General features: G+C 47.3%; 1 protein-coding gene across 1 annotated transcript in view; it reads right to left on the bottom strand.

Moving 5' to 3' along the window:
* The window catches only part of LOC118796093 (glypican-5-like), a 114,419-nt gene that overhangs the window by 83,009 nt on the left and 8,469 nt on the right, over nt 1–22,941 (bottom strand). Inside the window, exons 2-3 of the mRNA XM_036554924.1 lie at nt 22,161–22,322; nt 4,538–5,232 (exon numbers count right to left, since the gene is read on the bottom strand). Coding sequence (XP_036410817.1) covers nt 4,538–5,232; nt 22,161–22,322 — 857 coding nt within the window. The remainder of the gene's footprint in view (nt 1–4,537; nt 5,233–22,160; nt 22,323–22,941) is intronic.

Below are 22,941 nucleotides of genomic sequence, written 5' to 3'. Positions count from 1 at the left end.
CTCTCAGTCTCCCACACATCTTGGCAAGGCCAGGAAAAGGCAGAAAGTGCATATTCTGTTTTTTTTTTTTTTTTTTTTAAAAAGGTTTGTGTCTTACAATTCCGCCATTGTGATTGACTCAGAATGCCTCCTCTATCAGAGGTAATAAATGGGCCCCAGACTGAACCAAGAAATTTATGATGCAGTAGTCCAAGCTGAAATTGGTGAACCTTTGCAGCCTGAGAAGTATAGTCCATACAGGTCTTGGACAGGCTAATAGAACTAAAACTCAGCCTGAACTCCAAAACTGCAGACAAGCCCTGGGAATGGAAGTTGTTCGTAAAAATTCATCAAAAAGCCTAAGATCAATTTCACGGCCAATGACTCCTGTTTGAGCCACGGATATAAGAAACAGACAATTTAACCTACAATGGTTTCAGTTTTAAAGGTACAATTCAATGCCACTAAACAAACAGGACCAATCCCTGTCTCTTCTTGGTTTCACCCTTCTAATTAGCCATTTATCCAGGTATAGGCCTACCACTTGTGAAAACAGGATGCCAGAATGCAGGCTGTCTGTCAAAACAGTAGATCTTTCACTTTACTGCATGAATCCCCAAGCTGCTTTGACACACCACAACACAAAGACGATACAGGCAATTCATTTAGTCACTGGGATCATGGATGAGAGCTGACATAACTGAGATTGGGGGGGGTTGTTCCCAAAAAACAGTAACCCCACAGTAGCTCCTCGAGCAAGCCCCCGCTCTTAGCCAACTTAGCTTGAGTAAGCCGGCCCAGTTTCGGCCCGCCCTCCTCGGAGCCTTGGAAATAGCGCGCTGTGACTCAAGCTCATTGTTTATGGCTTTTCGGCAAGGGCGCATATTATCAGCAGATTGAGACAAATTGGCAGCACAAAAGGAAGAGGGAGATTTTTCCCCCGCGCCTGAGGCAGTGCTGCGTCAGTGCAGAGAGGGACCGGATCAGCTAATGGACTCCCGGACTTGCTGAGAAAGCAGACCGGGGCCCGGGGCCCGGAAACTGGGCCAGAAAACTTTGAAGACGCGACTTTTCCTCGGGCCGCGTACTGTCCCGCTGCCACCAGGATCTTCCAAAAAAATGCTGTCCGGCCCAATTTCCATTATCTAAAACACAAGCTGTTATTAAGTTTTTTATTTTTTTTTTGCTTTTCGTGAGGATATAATTAGACTCTTTGCTAAAACCTCAGAAGAAGTGGGTCTTAGCGAGTATTAGCTCTCCTTGTTCAGCTGAAGCGTTTTCTTCTGAATGCGCGCATTTTTGTAATAGCCGTCAGTCCCCCCGGTCACGCACTGAAAGCCATGAATCACAGCAGTCATTGTCAATCAGTCTGTCCTCTGTTAACTCTGAGGTGGGCCATCTCTCTCTCACTCTGTTTCTTCCTCATTCCCTCTTCATTCAGCAACAATGATTTCGGTTCAGTTAGCAAAGGTATGAGGTGTAGGTTTGCATCACAATTCCCTTCCTCCCCACGCCTCGAATTCCAGCTGATCTTGATTCAGTCGATCACCAAGAGAACACTTCCCCTGATGAGCAGTGCACTGATCTGAGATCAGCTAGGACAGAAGGAGCAGAGAGAGAGAGGGACAGGCTGCAGAGGGAAAAAGGGGATTTTTGAAAACATGGCCACCGCAGAGAGGCCCCAGCCCCATCTACTCATTTCCAGAGACATAAAGTGTGCGGTGGGATGCGGAAGTGCTGCATGTCATACCCCCTGGGACAGCCTGATCCCCGCTTGGCTGAAAGCGCCACCGCAGCAGGGTAAAGTGAGCCCCAATCATCCCAGCCATGCGTAAATGCCATGTGAGTAACGCTGGATGCTTTAGGGCCTGCGATCTGTAAACACTGGAATGGAAGGGGGCGTATTATTAGAATAACTACTTTTAGGATGGCGGGCCAGGACCCCCACCCCCCCCCAAGACCCCCCTGCCACATCCCACCCCCACAGACCCCCCCCCCTCAACACCCCAATATCACCAATCCGCCCCTCTGTAACACCCCTCGCTCATACGCTTTTTCAGCAAGAGCGGGAATGCGTTCGGACATAATCCCCCCGACACAACTGTCAATGCCTGCCTTTCAGCCCCACGCGCTTCTGCTCCATATTGTCACAGGAGCTGGGGGGCTGCGCAGCCTCTCTCCCGGGCTCTGCATATCCGGGGGAGACGCAATGTGGTGCGCCCACGGCCCAGGCGCACGGCGACGGACAGGGCGTCACGCAGACACGCGGCGTCGGGGTCTCCCCTCGTGGACCACCCCGCTGCAGCCTCGCGCCCCGAGCCTCACGCCGGTCCGCCACGCCGGTAACTCGCTCAGACCTGGGAACCGCACCGCCCGAGCCACCCCGCTAATGACGAGAACCACAAGAAACCATGGAAACATAATAAACCGTGGACACAAACTGCTGGTATGTCTGCAATGCATAATCGGCCCAACCGCGGGGAAACATCTCTCGCCTTTCCCCCCCCCCCCCCCCCTTTACTGCTCCTTTGTAACATATTACAGGAGAAGCACAAGAAAGTTTAACAATACTGCAAAATAAAGGGGGGGGGCTGAGCTGAGGTGGTAGTCGTGCGGTCTGCACTTTACCATTTTTGGTTCATAGGCCACAAGTGCGCCATTAAAAAAATGGAAAAAAAAAGTTTTAAAAGGCCAGGGCTCGGCATTAATGTTGCTGATCAGAAGTTCAGACAACCCAGAGCCCCACTGCTGCGTGGATCAGACCCCAGCGCTCTCCCGTTGGGGTCCCTCCGTTTGCCAGGAACAATTTTCTGGCCCTTTCCACCTCAGCGGGCCCGGTTTGAATGGATGGCTGGAACTCATTGGGCTTTGTCAAATCCATCCCTTTCTCTTCTCTGTAAGGCCGCCTGCTTCATGAATGCTAAGCAGTCTGCCAGCCCCCGGCCTCAAGACCTGAATATTTGGCCAGGGTCACCCTCCAAGCCCAGCAACCCCCCCTCCGACCCCCCTACCCCACACCCCTCCCAAAGTCCCCATCCCCTGCACTTGAGGGGCCAATTAACCAAGCATCAACATGCTGTGACACGCAAACACCCTCAGGGGGCCCCCAAGTCAGCGGCGGGCATCAACCCTGCTGCTTCCCCTGGCAGGGGCTGTGGCAGATGCCCATCTGAGCTAGAGGGCGGGCAGCAGAGGGCTTTGGGATGCTGGGGCCAACCCAGAGGGGGGTTGCGGGGTTTTGAAGGTAACACGGTGAAGGTGAAAAGGTGGGGGCAAGAGGATTGCGCCTGTGGGATTATCGAGAGGGGGTGCTGTCGAAAGCTGAGAATGGAATGCTCATTTGAGCCAGCACGGAGCAACCGGAGTTGCAAACATGCACACACACACACATGCACATATACACCCACACACTAACCTAACCACAAACGCACACACAAGCCAACCTATCCGCACATACGCACAAACACACACACACACACGCGCACATATACACCCACACACTAACCTAACCACAAACGCACACACAAGCCAACCTATCCGCACATACGCACAAACAAACACACACACACACACACACACGCACATATACACCCACACACTAACCTAACCACATACACACATACATACACACACTAACCTTACCATACACACACACACACACACACTAACCTAACCACACACACACAGACCAACCTAACCACACATATACACGCTCACACATACATCTTTGTGCTAGTGTTCAATACGAACATGAGTAAGAGGATTTTTCATACTCTGTAGGAAAGCGTGGCACTCAAACTGGAAAGGACTTGAACAGACTCCAGTTGTCATCTTCTTGAGTGCTCTTCACAACAAACATAAGCTTAGTTTGGATCTGCCCGGAACCCTTTCCCCCACACATCCCCCTTTTTGTGATTATGAAATCTCTGGAGTTTATTTACAAGTCAAGCAACAGCATTTTCAAATGCCTGGTTCTGTTTAAAAACAGATCCGCACCAGCCTCAGGCTCGCAGCTGACTGCTGTCTGTGACACCTTACATGAATAGACACCGCATCAAAGACTGACACTGACTAAAGCCGGAAGACCATGAACATTAAGTAATGAGAGGCCATGTCCTCATCCTTTGCGTATGATTAGCATCGCGTCTAACTGCTCAATCTCATTTGGCAAAAGATGTGCTCTCCAGGACACAGCAGCACCGAGAGATTAACTTGTAATCTTTGACGACATACAGAAATGTTCTCTAAAGCCCTCTGAATGTGAATTTGATTTAGAAATAGAGGCAGAGACAGAAACAGAAACCGTGAGGTAGAGAGAGTGAGTCAGTGAGAGAAAAAGTCATAATACAGTGAGCAACAGAGAACAGAGAGATGGTGGTTTAGGCAGTAGTCACTTATGTGAAATGAGAACAGGCTGTTGGACTCTCCCTCTCTTTTAGTAATACATTGACCAGCGAAGGCCCAGGCCCACCCTGAGTCCCCTCTGACACCTCTTTAAGGATAAGGATCAGGAGAGAGGAGGCGCGAAGCGCATGGCAACCCGGCCCGGATGACTCACCGTGGCGGTCAGCTGGGGCGCGTGCTGCTGGGCGTAGACAATGGCGTCCGCGATCCGGGCACGCACACCCAGCAGGGAGAGCTCCAGGTCGTGGGCGTCGGCCATGGAGGCGCTGATGTCCTGCAGGATGGCGACGTAGCGCCGCCAGGGCCGGTCGAGCTCGGAGAGGCCCGCCAGGCAGCCGCGCATGACGTTGAGGCAGTACCCCGCGCAGGGCTTGATGAGCGTCAGCCCGCGGCAGTGCGAGCAGTACTGCATGCGCACCAGCGCCCGGGCGCACTCCCGCGTCACCGCCGCCTGCTCGGTGGCGTTCAGCGCCTCCTCGCCCGCCGCCAGCGCCCGGCTCAGAGCCCGGCCCGCCCGCAGCGAGCGCGACAGCTCCTGGGCCAGCGCCCGCGGGTGCGGCCCGAACGGGTTGACGTCCTGCCGGGTCATGCGGAGGCAGTCGCGGCGCTCCGGCGCCAGCTCCGCCCCACCCGGCGCCAGCAGCCGGCGGTAGACCGGCGGGAAGAGGGCGTCGTAGAAGCGGTGCACGGCCGACTCCACCGAGGTGTTGCCGCCGCGGATGAAGAGCGCCAGGTCGGAGAAGAGCTCGGCGACGGGGCCGCTGGCGTCCTGGGCCAGCGCCTGGTACGAGCTGTCAAACAGCGAGCTGACGTGACTCATGGAAAAGGACACCAGCGACTGGAACGTATCTGTGGAGAGAAAGAGAGAGAGACAGAGAGAGGAAGACAGGGAAAGAGAGAGAGAGGGAGGAAGAGGGAGAAAGAGAAGGACAGGGAAGTTAAATGTTAAATCATATCAGTAATTTTAAGGAAAGAAAAAAGAGGTGATATGCATCAACTCCTCCATCTACCTTCCACAATATACTCATCTTCATGACCAAACAGCATTACATTACATTACTGTCATTTAACTGACTTTCTTATCCAGAGTGACTTACATATGTTACAATTTTTACATGTCACCTATTTATACAGGTGGTTATTTATTTAGGCAATTGTGGGTTAAGCACCTTGCCTAAGGTACATAAGCCACAATTGCCTCAGTTACTGTCCAGCTGTATAAATGGGTAACGTAAAAAATTGTAACCTATGTGAGTCTGCTAAATGCCAGTAATGTTATGTTATGGAAGGTAACCACTGTCCACTTTACTGGAATCCTCATTGACAGACAGCAGCACAGGGCTCTGGTCAGGGGGTGCATACCCATTCCGGGAAAATATGATTACCCACAGAAACTTTGGGAAAATTTTCCCAATCGGATCTGTCTGTGTAAGACTGAATCACTCAAAGAGAAATGTGAACATGGAAAAAAGGAACATGAAAAAGTGGTTGGCCATGATATCTCCTCACTGTGAATCCAAGGCCAGACATGGGCTGTATCATAGCACACACTATTAAATTTGAAAGACAGTCAGAAACCAGTCTAACAGTGAGTTCCATTACCAGTATTTGTAAGAATTCTACAAAATTGTAAGCCAAGTAATAAAATATACTGATGCAACACCAGCTTCAGTCTTCCCCAGCACCAGGAGGCATTTCCATTTTTCAGTGAACCCATAACTAGCAAAATGTTTAAGCAACTTACTCTGCATAAAAAAGACTGAATTCCGAGTTCCTCTAACTAGCACATGAACTTAACAGCATAGCATCAAGCAAATACATAAGCACGCCAAGTTTATCCAAGTTAAATAAAGCAAATTGTGGGAGTTATGTATTAAATTGGTGGAAGAGGGCTAATTCAAGAGTGTGACATAAGTGGTGCTATAACTGCATTCGGATGTGATAAATATAAATGGGATGAATTTCAGATCGGTTGGCAGGCAAGCGAGCGCCAGGACGAAAGAGTCGTAGGCCTGAAAAAAGAAAAAAATTCACACACACACCGTACCAAAACACAGGTATGTAGCGTGAGAACAGACTGAAGTCCCAGACAGAGAGACACCAGGGAGTCACTCAGAAACCACACGTCATGGTGCGGTGGCCTCCACACGTGTCAGGACATATTTAGAGGAGGGCACGTGGTCCCTGGACCGGCCTGTCTAATAAGCCGTGATGTCACCCTGACCCCCACCCCTCCCCCCCCCCTCCCCCCCCCCTCCCCCCCCGTCCCCGTGTCCGGACTGGGACGTCCTCCTCAGGCGCTGATGTCAGCCTGGCAGATGGAGAAACAACAGCAACTGGAGGAAACTGAGACCTCAGGAGACACGCACAAAACACGCATACATAAACACGCACCGAAACTCGCAGATATGCAGACACGCACAGAAACACATACAGATACACAGACACATTCGGACAGACACACAGTCACACAAATATATGGACAGATGCAGAACCACACACACACACACACACTACACTGCAAACACAGTGTTTTTACAGACGGATAATCTCTCTCTCTCTCTCTCTCTCTCTCTCTCACACACACACACACACACTCTGTGTCTCTCTCTCCCACAGCACCAAGACAAAAACCAGCAGCAGCCATCTCACACACAACAGCTGTGATAACTACCATTACTCCACAGAGAGATGTCCGGGAATTCTATTACTCCCAATAAAAAACATCAATTTGCTACACACAAGAGTGTATAATCACAGGCCCCTGAAATCACACAGAAAACAAAACACAATAAGACAAGCGGTGACGCTCACTTTCCCTTATGCTACAACATCTCTCTAGGTTGAGGTGCCCTTGTCCTTAATATACTGAGAGGGAGAGAAATATACCGGTAACGCTTGTATTAAAAGCTGTGTTTTAAAAGCAAGAACTACTATACTGAAGAATGCTTGATTATTACAGCACACTTCAGCAAGTAAAATAACTAATTAGATAGGAAGTTAGTAAGTTAGTCCCCTGGATGCACAAGGACAGCACAGTCACTCAGTGTTTCACCCTGAATGAAAACTGATCAAACACCCGTATGTGGACATAGAGGCTGAGAGGCAAAGCTACACAAACAGCAGTTACACATATAATTTTGTGTAGCGTTGAGCAGCGCTGCACAGTGCCTGCACACAACAAGCAGGCCTTCAATGGAGAGCCAAAGCAGGATGGGATGAGCTGAGGTTAGGCTATGTTACAGCTTCCAGGAGTTCGCCTTGTGCCGCAGAGCCTCCACAGTAAAAAGCCCAAAGCAGCTCCGATGGACTGGGATCAGACGGCGCGGCGTATCAGCGGTTTCACATACGCCAGAGTGCTTTCGCGTGCACACGCAGAATTCACATGGTCCCTTTTATGCACTCAGACTGCCAATATGGACCTAATGGGAAACACAAGCGAGCCAAAGCTTCCACATTCTTGATGGTGCGTATGGAAGGCCAAAGGGGGTCACAAAAGGCTGGCAGGACAGATGTCTGCTTGAAAAGGACAACCATTCAGGACTGCATTCTCTAAATGAACAGCGCAGGTAGCCTATGAGCTGCGTTTGAGATTCTTCAGTGAATCCACTGGAAAAGGAGAAGACACCTCTGCACACACCTCGCACCTTTTTTCATACGCAAGTGAGGTGCTGGGTTTGAATTTGAATATCCTACGTGAAAGCGGGTCTTCAAGGGAGCGGCTGTACATTTCCACCCCAGTTCGGATGAACGTTTGTTCTACTTTCTCTCACCAGACCGTGATAATCAGCTTGCTTTACCAGTGTCTGAAAAAGGACCGCCACTTTAAATAATATCCCTTCTCTGCTTGAAAACGTTGCTGTTTGTCATGAGTTCGTTTAATGTTCAAATTTAAAGTTACAGCCGTATTTCCCCAGGCTCCTGGATTCTTTTTGAAGAGCAATTTTCCATTTGCATCTAAGCCAATTTCAAAGCAAGGGAAATCCACGCAGAAGTGTCTAGAGATTCTTGTGCTAAGATAGGAAATAATTGGGACTGCTAATCAGGAGCTCTGCCATAGCTCAGTCTCCGCACTGTCTGTGGCTGGAGATTTGGAGGAGCTTTCTGAAACCAGCTCCTTGAGAGGGGCAACTTTGACATGAAATCACTGTCCATAACCACAAAGGCTCCTGGGATATAAGTCTTCCAGAGGGAAACACATAAAAATCTCAAGCGTTTTGTGCGGAGGAGCAATTACAGATACATTAGGGAATTCTGGACATTCAGATCATGAATCATCTGTAAAACACATTCAGCTGTAATACAGCTACCCGCCCCCCACACCCCCCAATTTTTGGACACTTACTTCAATGTTCTATGGTGGCATTTCGCTAATGCTCTATCTAATGTGTAAGAAATTAAGCCTACAGTTTTATGGCTGCCCAAAATGTCACTGCCCCCCAATGCCACGGAGTAAATCACGCGAGAGCGCTTCTGATTGCTGCTTTCCTTAACCACAGTTATCCGAAGGAGGATTTTTGCAGAGGTATCCATTTTACTGCCCGGACTGCCGCCACACGTACAGCACAGAGGCCATGCGGCATTACTTAAAGCAACGGTAACATGCTACTCCACTGCAGGAGTGTGGCGCAGTGGAGGAAAAGGGGGACCCGGCTTTACTGTGATGTAATGGGACGTTATACAGCCTCTTAAAATTGCCTCCGTGAGGCTGTTATAAATTACTTAAACTTAATTGCAACAGCTATTTTCAATCTCCATTGCCTGGGAGCGAATGGGTTTTTACAATAATGAACACAGCCCTCGCCGCAGCGTGACCACAAAAACGAAACGGTCGAAAATAAACGCCGCCGTGTTTCCGCAGCGCCCGACCACAATTATGGCATCTGTCCCGCGTTCCCCCCACTCCCCTCCACCACACCCCTCCCGACCGAGGCTGTTTTCCAGTCTGTTCGCCGACGGGACAGAGCGAGGGAACGGAGAAGGCCCTTCACCACAGGAAGGGTGCCAGCAGCGTGTGCCTACACCCCCACACTGTTACACCCACCCCCCATCCCCACGGTCCCAAACCAGGCAGGGCACGTGGCTCTGACGAGGAAGGAGACGCTGGTCTCGTAACGTGCTGCTGCGGTCTTCGAGCCGCAGGTCTAGGTTGGGACGCCGGTCGCTGGGATCCGCTCGTTTCCCATAACTCCCCAAAAGCGCTTAATCCCAGGGAGGTCTTGTGTTTCATACAGCTTAGAGCGCAGACATGTGACAGTGGAGACACATGCGTGTAGATTAAATATCATACTTAATTAGTAAAAATACATATCACACAACCCCCCCCCACACACACACACATCTCATAAAGGCTTTGGTAACCAAATCCCTGAAAGCACCTTGTCGCCAATAGGTCAATGCAATGTGACATCTGATGACTCATTGCCATGGAATAAAAATATATAGGATTGAAACTACATCTGTTAAAGGTCATGACCACAGGCCTTGAATCGGACTTGAATTCATCTAATCCTTTCCCTGACTGTATCGGCTGCTCAACACTGAGATGGATGAGGTGCCTCAACAATGTTTGCCAACAGTCTTCCAGTCCCCTTCAAGCCACTCGCTGAAGCAGTTCTGTCAGGGGGTTAACAGGTGGGGTGTAAGATGGGGGGAGGGGGCAGGAATGTGCTCTCCATATCTCCATCAGCTCGCCTGTAATTAAGATGGCAGCCCAGCTAGCACAAAACTCTCCAAGATAAACAATTCCTCGGATGCCAGGGTATAACCATGACCTGATCGAAAGTGAGAGCTTGTGTGTGTGTGTGTGTGTGTGTGTGTGTGTATTTGGGGGGGGGGGGGGGGGTCCAAAACTGGGCATCCAGCAAGTAGAGGAGTTAAAGGCAGCTTAGTGAACCTTTAACTGAGATGAGTCTCAGCCCATCGGCTAACCCAGGTCCCAAGGGCTATGTCTATGGGGCCCTGCTGGAGACCATCCCTTCCATTGGTGTGGGCTTCACTTAATCGTAACTTCATTACATATTTTTACAGTCAGGTGTCCTGGACTTACCCCCTACTCTGTGAGTGTGACCCATTAATAAACTGTGGGGGGTTGGGGGGGGACTCAGTGCCTGAACACTGGAGTCACAGATACTGGGTCAACTTAATAAAAAAACCGAAATGTAGTATAAAAAAGCTATCCCACACCACGGCTTGACATGGCAGGATCTTCAAATGACAGAAATTTATTAAGAGCAAAGCAAGTATGCAAAAAAGGGAGCCAGTCTGAATGACATCTGAAAAGGGCAGCTCTCAGCCAAACAGTTGTTCCCCTTCCCAGACAGAGAGGGAGAGATTAACAAGGCTGCTCTAGTGAGGAGAGAGATATCAAGAACACAAGGGCCCTGCAGCTCACAGACCCAGTTACCCAACAACCTACACACCCAATCCCCCAACAGCTCATGTACCAAATTCCCCCATACCTCATGTACCCAATTGGCCATCAACTCACATATCCATTCTCCCAACAGCTCATCTGCCCAGTTCTGCAACAGTTCATGTACTCAATCCCCCAACAGTTTATTTACCCAATCAGCTAACAGTTCATGTACCCAATGCCTTAACATCTCATGTACCCAGTCCGCCACCAGCTCATCTACCCAATCAGCAAACATCTCATGTACCCAGTCCCCCACCAGCTCATCTACCCAATCAGCTAACAGCTCATGTACCCCGTCCCCCACCAGCTCATCTACCCAATCAGCTAACAGTTCATGTACCCAATCCCCTAAGAGCTCATGTACCAAATCAGCCAACATCTTATGTACCCAATCAGCTAACGGCTCATGTACCCAATGCCCCAAAAGTTCATGTTCCCAATCAGGCACCAGTTCACATACCAAACTGCCCCACAACTCACAGTGCAGTATTCAGAGAGCAGCATTCAGCATATATTACTCTTTAATCTGCTGCCACTCTCAAACACCCATTTGGATTTTCTGTGCCACGTCCAAAGCGACTGATTTTGCAAAAACCTCAGCAGTCCAGAGGTAAAATGCCGCTCATTTAACGAGACGGACGAAATGATCAGCGCTAACGCAATCTGGCGCCGAATCAAAATCATAATTCGTCCAGGGAATAAACCGGACCACTTTACGGTAACAAATGACCACATCGCACGCAGCCAACGCACTATGCTTTCCAGAGACTTCTCTCCGGAGCGGAACGCGGGGACGACCAAGAAACGCAGATGTGAAACCCAGACCGAGGGCCGCTCTGACGCTGCTCAGAGTCGCCGAGACAGAGGCAGAGCCCAGCGGAGCGCCCGAAAAACAGGAAGGATTAATCAGGAAATGATCGTTTGGAGCAGGACAGGCGGTCCGTCCCGGCCTACCAGCTGAGGCAGGGCTGAGGTAATGGTCTGAGTCACCGCTCGCGGTCGTCCTGGACGCGGACCTGCACGGCCGTTTCCCGAGCGCTGATCGTGTGAAAGTCGCCGCAAACGACACTCCGGAGACGACGGCACACCCGTTCACCTTCCAGAGGCCGCGCAAATCTCTCCGCTGATGTCACACTCTCCTCTCTCTCTCTCTCTCTCTCTCTCAATCACCCTCTTCCTCTTTCTCCCTCTGGCTCCCACTTTAATCGGATCCCTCTGTCTTGTCATGCCCCTCCACCTCCCCCCTCTGTTTGTAATTTTTGAAATTTTTTGAAACTGGAGAAGACGATCACAAATCCTTCCAATGGAATCGAAAAATTCCCGGTCTTGCTGAAAGAGCGAGCTTTGCTCTGCGCTCAGTTTCTAAACAATGAAATCATCGCCATGCACAAACCCAACTCTTGGTGTGCGATTTCACAGAGTTATCCGTGAAAAAAAACAGTCTTACTTTCACCAGGGCCTTCTGTTTCTCAGCATGCGCTAATGAAACGCTCTGGCTGGGAGTAAGGCTGGCTTGCATCTAACCTTCCAGCACACATCATTCCCAAGTCCTTACATATCCTGAAGCATCAAATTAATAATTGTTTTGTCCTGAGTACTTCATTATAAATGAATGCCGTCACTAAGAACAGCAACTGTCTGCCCGATCGTCCAACTCCTGGGTCACAGGAGGAACAAATGGGGAGTGTTGGAGGTGAGCTAAACCAGGCTGAATGAGACAGGGAGCCTGGGGAGGGCGATTCTTATGACTCCCAACGCAGGAATCCAAGGAATCCACTCTCATTCTATGCCCGTCCCATCTCCCCTCCCCGAGCCGCTTCCTGCCGGTAGGCCCCGGAGGAAGTGTTTCTGCTAAGGTTAATACACACATTACGCTTCTTGAACATCGCATGCCAGTGCAGTGTGAGTGAACCTGACACAAATTACATGTGGACTACTGCAGAATAAGGAGACCAACACGCCACACAAGCTTAGAAACTGGGGAGTCGCACTGAGAGTCGTGACCTCAGGGCTCAGGTCAATGATTTTGAAGCCACGTAGCAGCCAGCCACTGGTCAGCAGCAGCCAATGCTGCCCTATTAGGTTATGAATCACTCACCATAACTAACGATGACAGCATGTGAGGCAAGTGGTTACTTTACAACAGGAGCATGAAGCAGAGTCAGTACTGCATCCCAATGCTCTTTTAATGGCTTCTCTGAGAAAAACACACTGGTTCTCTTCATTCAGCAAGAGACCGGCAGATATTCAGCAGGGTAGCAGTTTGACACTTTAAAGCTAGAGAGGCTGGCTGTTCTAGCACTAAACAATTTCATCAAGCTAGCAAGCAGGCTGTATTTTGACAACCAAAACATAAATAAGCCTGAAAATTCACAGGATCTCTTTTGTAATGGCTTCAAAACTATCTGGTTTTATTTAATGGGTCATTAAAAATCTGTAAACACAAGGGGAGAAGAAAGTGGATCTGTGCTGACGTTGGACGGAATAGGATGTTGCCATTGAGTTCTATCCTGAACCTTTTCTGTAATTACTCATGAATGAACAGAAACACCAATCAAAACATCGTCAGACAGTGGGCGATTTCTTTGTATGCCTTGCATTTAAAGACAAGCTATTGCATGTACGAAATTCAATGGCATTTTGAAGGCTTGAAAAACTGATGAAAAACTTCAGATGACTACTGCAAGTTTTTTTGAGGAAAGACTGCAGTTGAACAGAGTAGAAACTAAGGGCAGCAGGAGCGCTGTCTAAGCGGAGTGGAGTATTTGACATGGGGAACGCAGAGCGGTTACGGAGGTCACAGAGCGAGTACGCCCTCCACTCGCATGCCCCGTGCGGGACCCAAAAACCCAGCCGCAGCTTCCAGGCCGCCAGGCCTCTTCAGGCTCCTGTTGTCTGCGGATGGATCAAATAAAGCCTTCATGCCACGGCTCAGATTCCTCGTCTTCCGCTTCTGTCCAGCCCTGTATTCTCATCTTGGCGCTCTCCCTCGCGTCTTCTGCGTCGTTTCCCCGACCCCAGCCCCGACCCAACCCGCTGGCTGCAGCTCACTGTGGTTCGGCTGGAAATACTGACAGCTCCGATAATTAAAAAAAGGGTTGTTTTTTTCGGTAGGGGAGATTACGTTATTGATCAGTTGCTTTTCATTGGGTGTTGGCAGCCCCTCGCTGCTTCTGAAACTCCGCGCTGAACAGGAGTTGGCACTCACAGCTTATAAGGTGCTCTCAAGGGCAATAATCATCAGGCCCGAGACTCTACACAATCTATTAAAGGTGTTAAGCAGAGGTGCAGTTTCAGCATGCTCGAGTTAGACTTCACCAAGAACGGTAGCACACTCCAAACGAACTCATAGCAAAGCATGAGCTCTTCATCAATGTGCTCCTACTGTAGGCTATTTATCAGTTGAGAGGGCCCACACAGACCCAGTTACTGAATATAAATGCACATCTTTAACATTTATACAATATACTCATCATATACATGTTTCATGTATACTTATTGTTCTGTTATTGCTGTTTCCAGTTTTGGCATTTAAGTGTAAATGCTTGAATTTTCCATCGGCTGTGAGACATTTTTCCTGAAAAGCAGCTGTAGGAGTTTAAAAACTCATCAGTCATTACCATTACTGGGTCCTTGTAAAGAAAACAATAAAACTAGTAATTCCGTTGACTGCGAGTTAAAGAGCAAAAGTTCCGAAACACACACATTCAGAGCTTGTCGTCAGTTACACAGATGGGGTGAGATGGCTGCAGGAGAAAAACCCAGACCAAATGCAACAATAGGTTTGGGGGCGGGGGTCAAGTGCAAAAGATTAATTCATAGGTGTGTGTGTACATGACCCCTGGCCCATCGCATACCCTGCATCAAACATACACACACACACACACACACACATACCAGACAGCACTTCCTCTGTCTTGTCCCACGGCATAGACATTTTGCTTCCAAACACACACACCCGGAAACATCAGGGCTTGGGGAAATCAAGGAGCTGACGGAGACGTTCACAGGAGAGCGGAGGAGAGACCTCTCCAATTAAGCAGGAAACAAATGTCATCCCACGGATCACGCTCTCGTGAAGCGCTCGGGAAGACCTGGGCGTTCGCCCATCTCCTTCTGCTGCATGCGTGAGCCTGGAGTCCTCCACACCACGGATCGGGTGTTTACAGAGGAGGGACGAGGGGGAAAAGGGATTGACAATAACACCACGCAAATAATGACACGGACTCCAGGGAGAAAAGGAATGAACTCATTTCACAGTTGTCCTTTGTGGTGTGCAGCTTCGGCAGCTGCTGCGTCTTTGAGACAAGGGACTTTCCCCTGGAACCAGCTCTTGGAACCGTGCCCTTGTTACAAGGCTGCAGCGTATATGACAGAATGCAATGTACAGTATATGTCAATCTATGGTAAATACAAATTCAAAGACATTGTATTACTGAAGTTCCAAATGAAGATTCCTGAGGAGAATTTTCAAACAATCTCCATGCAATTAGCCAAACCCAGACAAACCAATCTTACCCACGACTCCCCATCTCCCTTCCTTCTTTTCCCTGTTTCTAATGTACAAATCAACCATTTCAGCTCGCGACCAGGTGTGATAACTCCACCGCTATGCCCTCATCAGCTGCAGCCCTCCCACTTTGATTATATGGAAATTCATAGCTACTGAATATGTGTGTATATTACAATTCAATGATGTGCTATTTTCCAAATATGCATAGGAACATTTTACGATATGTGTACATTTTACGACAATATATACAGTAGCATAGCAGCTTTAATTATAGCTTGATGTCTATAGGTACACAGTGGACTTTAGGTCAGATGACTGTGATGGCCTGCTCATGACTTCAGTTTCCTCCTTAACTTATGTCTGCACACTGCCTACACAGTGACAAGCAATGTTATCCTACTCTCTTCAGGCTCCAAAACATTATGCTTGTAATAATTTCAGGAAAGACGTTAAATTGATTGCTCAGTTCAGGTCAAAAATGACTGCAGTAGTGTGCAAAGTGCACTTAGATTAGTATTAGTTTTAGTAATTCTTACAGTTCCTATTTCAAAGACAAAACTTCATCCAAGCACTGTGATGAAACATTTCACACCAGAGCAGGAAAAAATGCAGCCAACCATAATAATACAAGATGAGATCATATACAGAGTAGCCTGAATGGTCCCATGAAATATTAAAATAGCAGTTGAATTTCCATCTTGGAGTTTCAGGCAGACACTTTGATAAACATTGCAGTGTCTGATGGGAAAAGATGACTGTGTCTGGAACACAGGGAGAGTGAGCGAGATGGTTAATGATTTAGACCACTGTGGAAAGCACACTCTTCAAACGCTACTTGTGTACTCACAGATTAGCTCTGTGACTGGATCACACCCGATCCCAATGCCCCAAGGCCAGGTTTCAGAGGGAGGGGCCCAAAAGTGTCAATGAGCCCCCACAATGAAGCCCTCCTTAATGACATTCATGTGGATATGCGTACACATACACACACACTCACACAAACCTATCATATAGGTGTATTGCTCAATGCTATTTTTAAAGATATCATTTCTGTGTTACAACAGCTACCAACCACCCTGTAATGGTGAAACAATATTTATCCATTTATATGTTTTTACCTCACTCTGAGCCATATACCTGTTGACTGGAGGTTGAATTCTTGGCTACATAGTGTCATTAGTTGTATGGTTTGAGCAAAATCAAAACACATATGTGATGATAATGTTACTATTGCCTGCAATAGATTGCTTAGTACGCTTTAAATTAGGCCAGGTATTTCAGTATTGTTTTAGTTCTGTGTTCGTGCAGAATCTCAGACATATTTACAGAACCCTCTCCGGAACATTCTACCTCCAAGAACAGAAAAAGAAAAACAGCGGAACACAGAAAAAAATATATATTTCAAGTGACATTCCAGAAAAAAAATGTTTTGTCCAATCAAAGTAACACAAACCACATTGTAAAAAAGAATTCAGTTCTGAAACATATCATTACAGTCTGATTGGGCAATGGAGAAACCTCTAACACCACTCCAAGACAGTACATTCATTATCAAGGCCATTTGTTCACTAACCAACTCAAAGAGTATTTTAACATCAATCTACAAGAACAGCAAAAAGCCCTACGGGTTTCTAGATTAAGGGGTGTCATAATCCATTCAAAAACCTATTTGCCCACACACCCTTAGTCAATTGAGTAGACTCTGATCGTCCAGAATAGGATTTTACCAATCTGATTGGCTAATTTCCTCCTCCAAAAGCCCCCTAATACTATCCAAATTTTAACTACTTCAACCTGGGATTGCAGCAGGTTTGGATTTTCCTACAGTACTCCTTGTCACCACCTTTGCTTGCAATTAACCAGGACATGGCGTTAGATCTTTCCATACCAACAACTGTGGAGGTGCGAGGATCCACCAGTTCAGCCGACAGCCTATCCAACAGTTTAAGTTCTCCCAAAAAGCACTAAACAGGGAAAGGGAGGGCAAGGGGGTCACAGGTTAATCAACCATACTCATATTCCAGTGAAACTGAAGGCGACATTTGGACATCAATTCTGTACTTCTTTCATTTTATTGATGTTCTCAAATTAAACACCCTGCATAAAATAACAGGCAGGCCTGCATCACTCATTTTCCTCTCTGAAAGTGTGAACGCAGATCACTTTGCAGTGAGTCATTATTTATAGGAAACTGGGGGTTGAACACAGTGTTCAGGTCAGGGAGAGAGTGCATAAAAGCAGGGCTTGAGGAGTCGAATACCTGATCTTAAGAGCCATAGTCCCACCTTGCCACATAACTGTAAAATATGCAGCCACAGCCGCAGACCCCAGACTCAGCTGAAACACCCAGGACTAGTTCCCACAGTCTCACAGATAACCAACACACCACATATGCCCTGGGGCATCTTGGGAAAATACAGGCCTGGATTCAATCAGCGTTTGTCCTTGAGTCAGACTCACAATTAAATGTCAGTTTTTGTTTTATGCTCCACAAATCGGTTTGGCAAATTCAACGTTCACCAAAATTACTTCAAAGAATTATGTTTGTATTGATAAAAGTAATAATTCCACTTGTGTGTCAGTTAAAAATAATGACAAATTAGAATTAAATCCAGGCCAAAGTGTAATAACTGCACTGACAGCAAAATAAGCCGTGTTACAGCATCTGATACCATGTTGTTGCTAAATCTTACAACTTCTTTTATGAGATGTTCTTGTTATTTATTTACTTGACAATCACCATTCTGTAGGAAGACCTACATGGGTCAAATATTTCCAATTTACCCAGCTGAATATTTATGGAAGGAATTCAGGTTAGATGCCTTTCTCAAGGGTGCAAGGGCAGTAACTTACCTAAGAACTGAACCTATGACCTTCTGGTTAAAAATCCCATGCAAGCACACATGCAACCCCTCCATCAGGGGTCACTTCTGAGCCCTGAAATCATTTACATCACCACATGCTCCTTTCCTGTTCACCCACTGACCTTACAAAAATGCAACACGGCTTAAAATGTAAAATAAAAAATAATTACATTCTGAATATATGTGCTGGTATGTAACTGTGTATGTGAAAATACATAAATTGCTTATATTTTCACATACACAGTTGTATGTGTGCATTCCACAATATATGCAGATGTGCACATATTCTAAAACACTGTGCATTCTCTAACAGTCTTTAAGCTGCATGTGTCAATGTGACAGTGATGTATATGTTTTGTAACACCCAGCATAAAGTGACATTTACAACTGCAATGTATGAGAGGCCATGATTCTACAGTTAAGGTCAATGCTGGGGTAGCGACTGCCCCCTGCAGAGTGAGTGTGTGGTGGGGAGGGGGTTCGGGAATGTTTGGGGGGGAGGTTTTAGACCAGAGCAGACGGCGGGTCGTCCAGGAGCTGATGGCTGGGTGCTCTGGGGCATTGGTTAGGTCTCCAAAAACCACATGGGAAAACCAAAGAAGGAAGTGGCTTCTGGCTGGAAAGAGCCAGCTCATTGTCTTCGTGTTTTTCGGGAGGAATTTTCTCCTCTGCTGAGTGTGTGTGGGCGGAGAGGCTACCAAATCGGATCTAAGCCTAAGGAGAGCTGGGAGCTGGTGGTTAACTGGTGGCGGGGAAGAAGGGGTGGATCTCCCACCATTTCCAGTGAACCCGCACCCCACTGCTCCGTCTTGCACTCAGACCCACCCACATCAAGGGAAGATGCATCCCAAGGGCCCCCTCATGGCACAATCCAAACCTGCCATTCCATTTCTGATCCCCTCTCATGGTAAGTCATTTAAACTGAGAAAAGTATCAGAGGGAGCCTGTCACTGTGCTTCGAGGTGTCCATAACAGACGCTGCTTTCAATGCATAGGACATGTCACAGTCATCATCATCAACATCTTAATGCTTACATATTTCCTATATTTCAGACAACCCTGATCTCCACTGTGCCACACCATCTTACCCATCTAAAGGACTGAGAACTCAGACTGCAGAAACTGCTCTGAAAATCTTGTTTTTCATTTTTTAAATATCAGTACACCACTAAAATAGTAATGAAACAATGAGTTTTAAATATAGATGAACTAAACTCCCCCATTCCATCTCTGCACAAGCCCCCAGTTGGCTGTTACATGAGGCATGTGTTGGCAAAGTTCTCTACCGAAGCCTTTCAATATTTCATCTTAACAATGTCCTTTTTTCCATTATTTATTTTCCTGGGATAACTTTTCTGCTTATTATCATTTAACACGCAATGCAAAACTTTTAAGATATGAAAGACTTCACCAAAAAAATTAAAGATTGAACAGAAAACGATTGCACTGTGTCAATAAGCAAATGTACCAACATACTGCTGAAGTCAAGAGGAAATCTCCCACAGAGACAAGTGCTGTCAGGGGATTTCCTGCTCAAAGATCCATGTATTATTACACTGACAAGCAACAGGCAGTCCAGCACACACAGGAACAGGCATCTTATCTGTAAGGGATCACTCACTCATACATGCTAGCCTCCCAGGGACATGTTTGCCCATAATGAGCTGGATGTAGTGTGGGGCATGACCACAAAACACACTGCAGGAGGTGACGTCCCCCACGCCTTTTTGAGGTGACCCTTCGTGACAGCAAGGCAGAGAGAAGGCCCCCGCTTTTTGGGCCCATCCGAACACCTCCATACTATGGCCTTGACAGAACCAACTTTCGTCCTTAACTTTGACTACCGTGTTAATGGAAGTGCTACTTTTTTTTATAAAATCACTATCTATTTCATTTATTTTAGTAATCCCTGAATTTGCCAAACTGTGAATAAAAAAGTAACATTTGGATTTAATTGCGAGTCAAAGTTAAGGACAAATGCTGATCGGATCCAGAATTAAATTTATGCATCCGTGGGGACGTATTTGAATTATACATTTAAGCCCTCTCTTTTTTCTCTTTCTTCCAGTGCACCCATAATTCTTCAGGAAGACAGCGACAGAGACAGAGATTGAGAAAGACTCAACATAAACACTGCATTCTTTCAGTGGACCGCTTTCTCAAAATCTATCGCAACCTTTCCGATAAACAAACAGCTATGATCATATCAAGAGAAAACCGGATTACCGTAGATAAAGAGAACAGACAAAAAGCCTCAGTATCACTCCAAAGCTCCGGAAATCAGATAATCAGCTAATCAGATAATCTAGTCGTTTTAGCATTAGGTACCGTTCCTTCATGCCAGAGGCGAGCTTAAATAGAACTCTAAAGAGCCGCTAAATCTAAAATTTGTCTCCTTGAACTGGACCGGCCAAGACCAACACGTGCCGCACGGGGGAAAGGAGACGTCCATTGTTTAAAAGGCTTCTCCCGCCCATGATTTTCATTCCATACAGTGGCTTTGGCTCTTTTTAATTAAGGGAGCTAAAAAGACCAATAAACAGCCACAGGCCTTGGCAAGGATGGCCCAGCTGCAATCTCACCGAGTCCAAAAAGGGCAAAAGCAGGAATTAGGAGGACAATTCTGCCAGCACTGATCTTACTACATTTGGAGCGGGAGGCCCTGATCTCTTTTCTGAATGAAGACTCGCTCAACGGCATCCTCGATCGAAACCCGGGAAAGAACACACGTGCAAAATCTTTTGTGTAATCCTATCTGTCTAGAATGCGAATGGCACAGGCCTCAGAAAAGTACGCGTCACAGCCACCAGCTGTATTGTTTCATGTATGAATTGTCTTTTAGTGCTGTGCGAGTCTGCAAATCAACAAAACATGTTGCATGCTCGTCTGAAGTCGGTCAAGTTAACCGAGAGCGACCCAATGTAAACTGAAAAACACACATTGCTGTGGGTGCTCGCATTTCTTCCAATCTGTTTATTTATGGACTTATTGTTTAGGAATTCGGGTGACATTTTTATTATTATGCGGCAAACTCTGAAAGAGAGAGGCGGCTTCGGAAACCTGGCCGCCTGCCTGCTTATTTGGGCCAAAAACCGTTTCCCTGACAACCAGGATACCAGTACAACGACCCCCAACAGCAACAGGTCAGAGTGTGGCAGAGCGAATGAGCTTTCATGTGTTCCGCACTCCCTCTGCCAATCAGAAACCACCAGATTTACACAGAAGTAGTCTGCCTACTCATCACAGGGCCCCAAACCCAAGGGGAAAAGAGATTTCCAGCTCAAAAGTGGCTGTAAGTAAACTTAGATTCATTAAGCACAGACACACTAATGAAACCAAAGCTTTTTGGTGTTGCTGCAGCAGTCAGTATTGAACAGACAGGACCATTGAAAGAGCAGGGTATTAATGCACACTTCACAGGGAAAGGAGCCAGGCGCTAGTGGCACCTCTCCCACCAGTTTCCAGATCTAACTGGCAAGAAAGTGGGTGCTGGATGACTGGCCAGCCCAGAAGAGGTCAGCTCTCATTTAAGGAGTGGATGTTGATGGCTTCAGTTTTTCAAGGTGCTGCTGGAACCTATTAGACCGCTAGATGATACCACATCACTTGGATAGAATATATTAGCATTGGAACAGGACTTAAGTGCAGCTGCTCAAACAGTGATATTTGCATGAGCGTGACTGTGTGTGTGTGTGTTTGTGAGTCTCTGCATTTGTGTGTGTCTGTGCATTTGTTTGTATATCTGCCTGTGCACATTTGTGTGTGTGCCTCTACGCGCATGAATGCACATGTGTATGCGTGCACCTGTCTACCTGTGTGTGTGCGCGCCTGCATATGTGTGTGTGTCTGTGTCTGTGTGAGCACACAGGTGTATGTCCATACGTGTGTATGTGTGTGTGCCCCTGTGTGTACACCTGTTTGTGTCTAGCAGACATGGAGACAGTAATCCCTCTCTCCTAGCCAGCAGGCAAAGCTCTCTTACCCTGGAAGGCGGCAGCGTGGCTCATGATGAGGTACTTGAGCTCGAAGCTGTAGGAGCGGATGTTCTGCACTGTCTCTCTCCGCACGGCTGCAAGGTAGCTCTCCTCCATCTTGCGGGTGCAGCAGGTGGGGCCATTGTGTTTGCAGATCTGCAGGTCAACATCTGCCAGAGAGACAGGGTGAATGAAATGATGACGAAGGCACACATAACTACAACCACCCATTTAAGATATATTTACACACACTCTTTGCATAGACAGAAATACTGTACATACACTGACATAATCAACCAAATATGCAATACACAATATAGACACAATCTCACACGCAGTTAATGCCATAGTCTCCCTCTCTCTTTCTCTCTCTCTCTCTCACACACACACACACACACACACACACATGGACACAATCAACCAAGCAGCCAACAAAACAAAAGCCTAACCACACACAGACTCAAATCTACAGTCACACACCCACACACACACACCAGGTCATAGAATTTCATCTCTCATTTACACTAGTCATAATATCTCAAGCCTCTTCCAAAGAAAGGAATAGATATACTGACAAGGCCCACCAGCCAGCATAACGTCAGCACTGACCCAAAATAAAGCACAAGGTCAATACGTTCTTCAATCTCTCACCCCTTCATCTCTCACTAAAGACATGATGTAATGACATCATCGCTTCCATAATAAACCAATCTCTGCACTTCAAACTCAAGGGTGCAAGGCTGACTGACTGTCTTGTCCTCCACCTTGGCTTGCATCAAGCCAAATGCA

The sequence above is a fragment of the Megalops cyprinoides genome, chromosome 20 (genome assembly GCF_013368585.1).
Source record: "Megalops cyprinoides isolate fMegCyp1 chromosome 20, fMegCyp1.pri, whole genome shotgun sequence".
NCBI classification, from domain to species: domain Eukaryota; kingdom Metazoa; phylum Chordata; class Actinopteri; order Elopiformes; family Megalopidae; genus Megalops; species Megalops cyprinoides.
The sequence above is the reverse complement of the archived record's forward strand: the minus strand, read 5'-3'. Positions and strand labels throughout refer to the sequence as shown.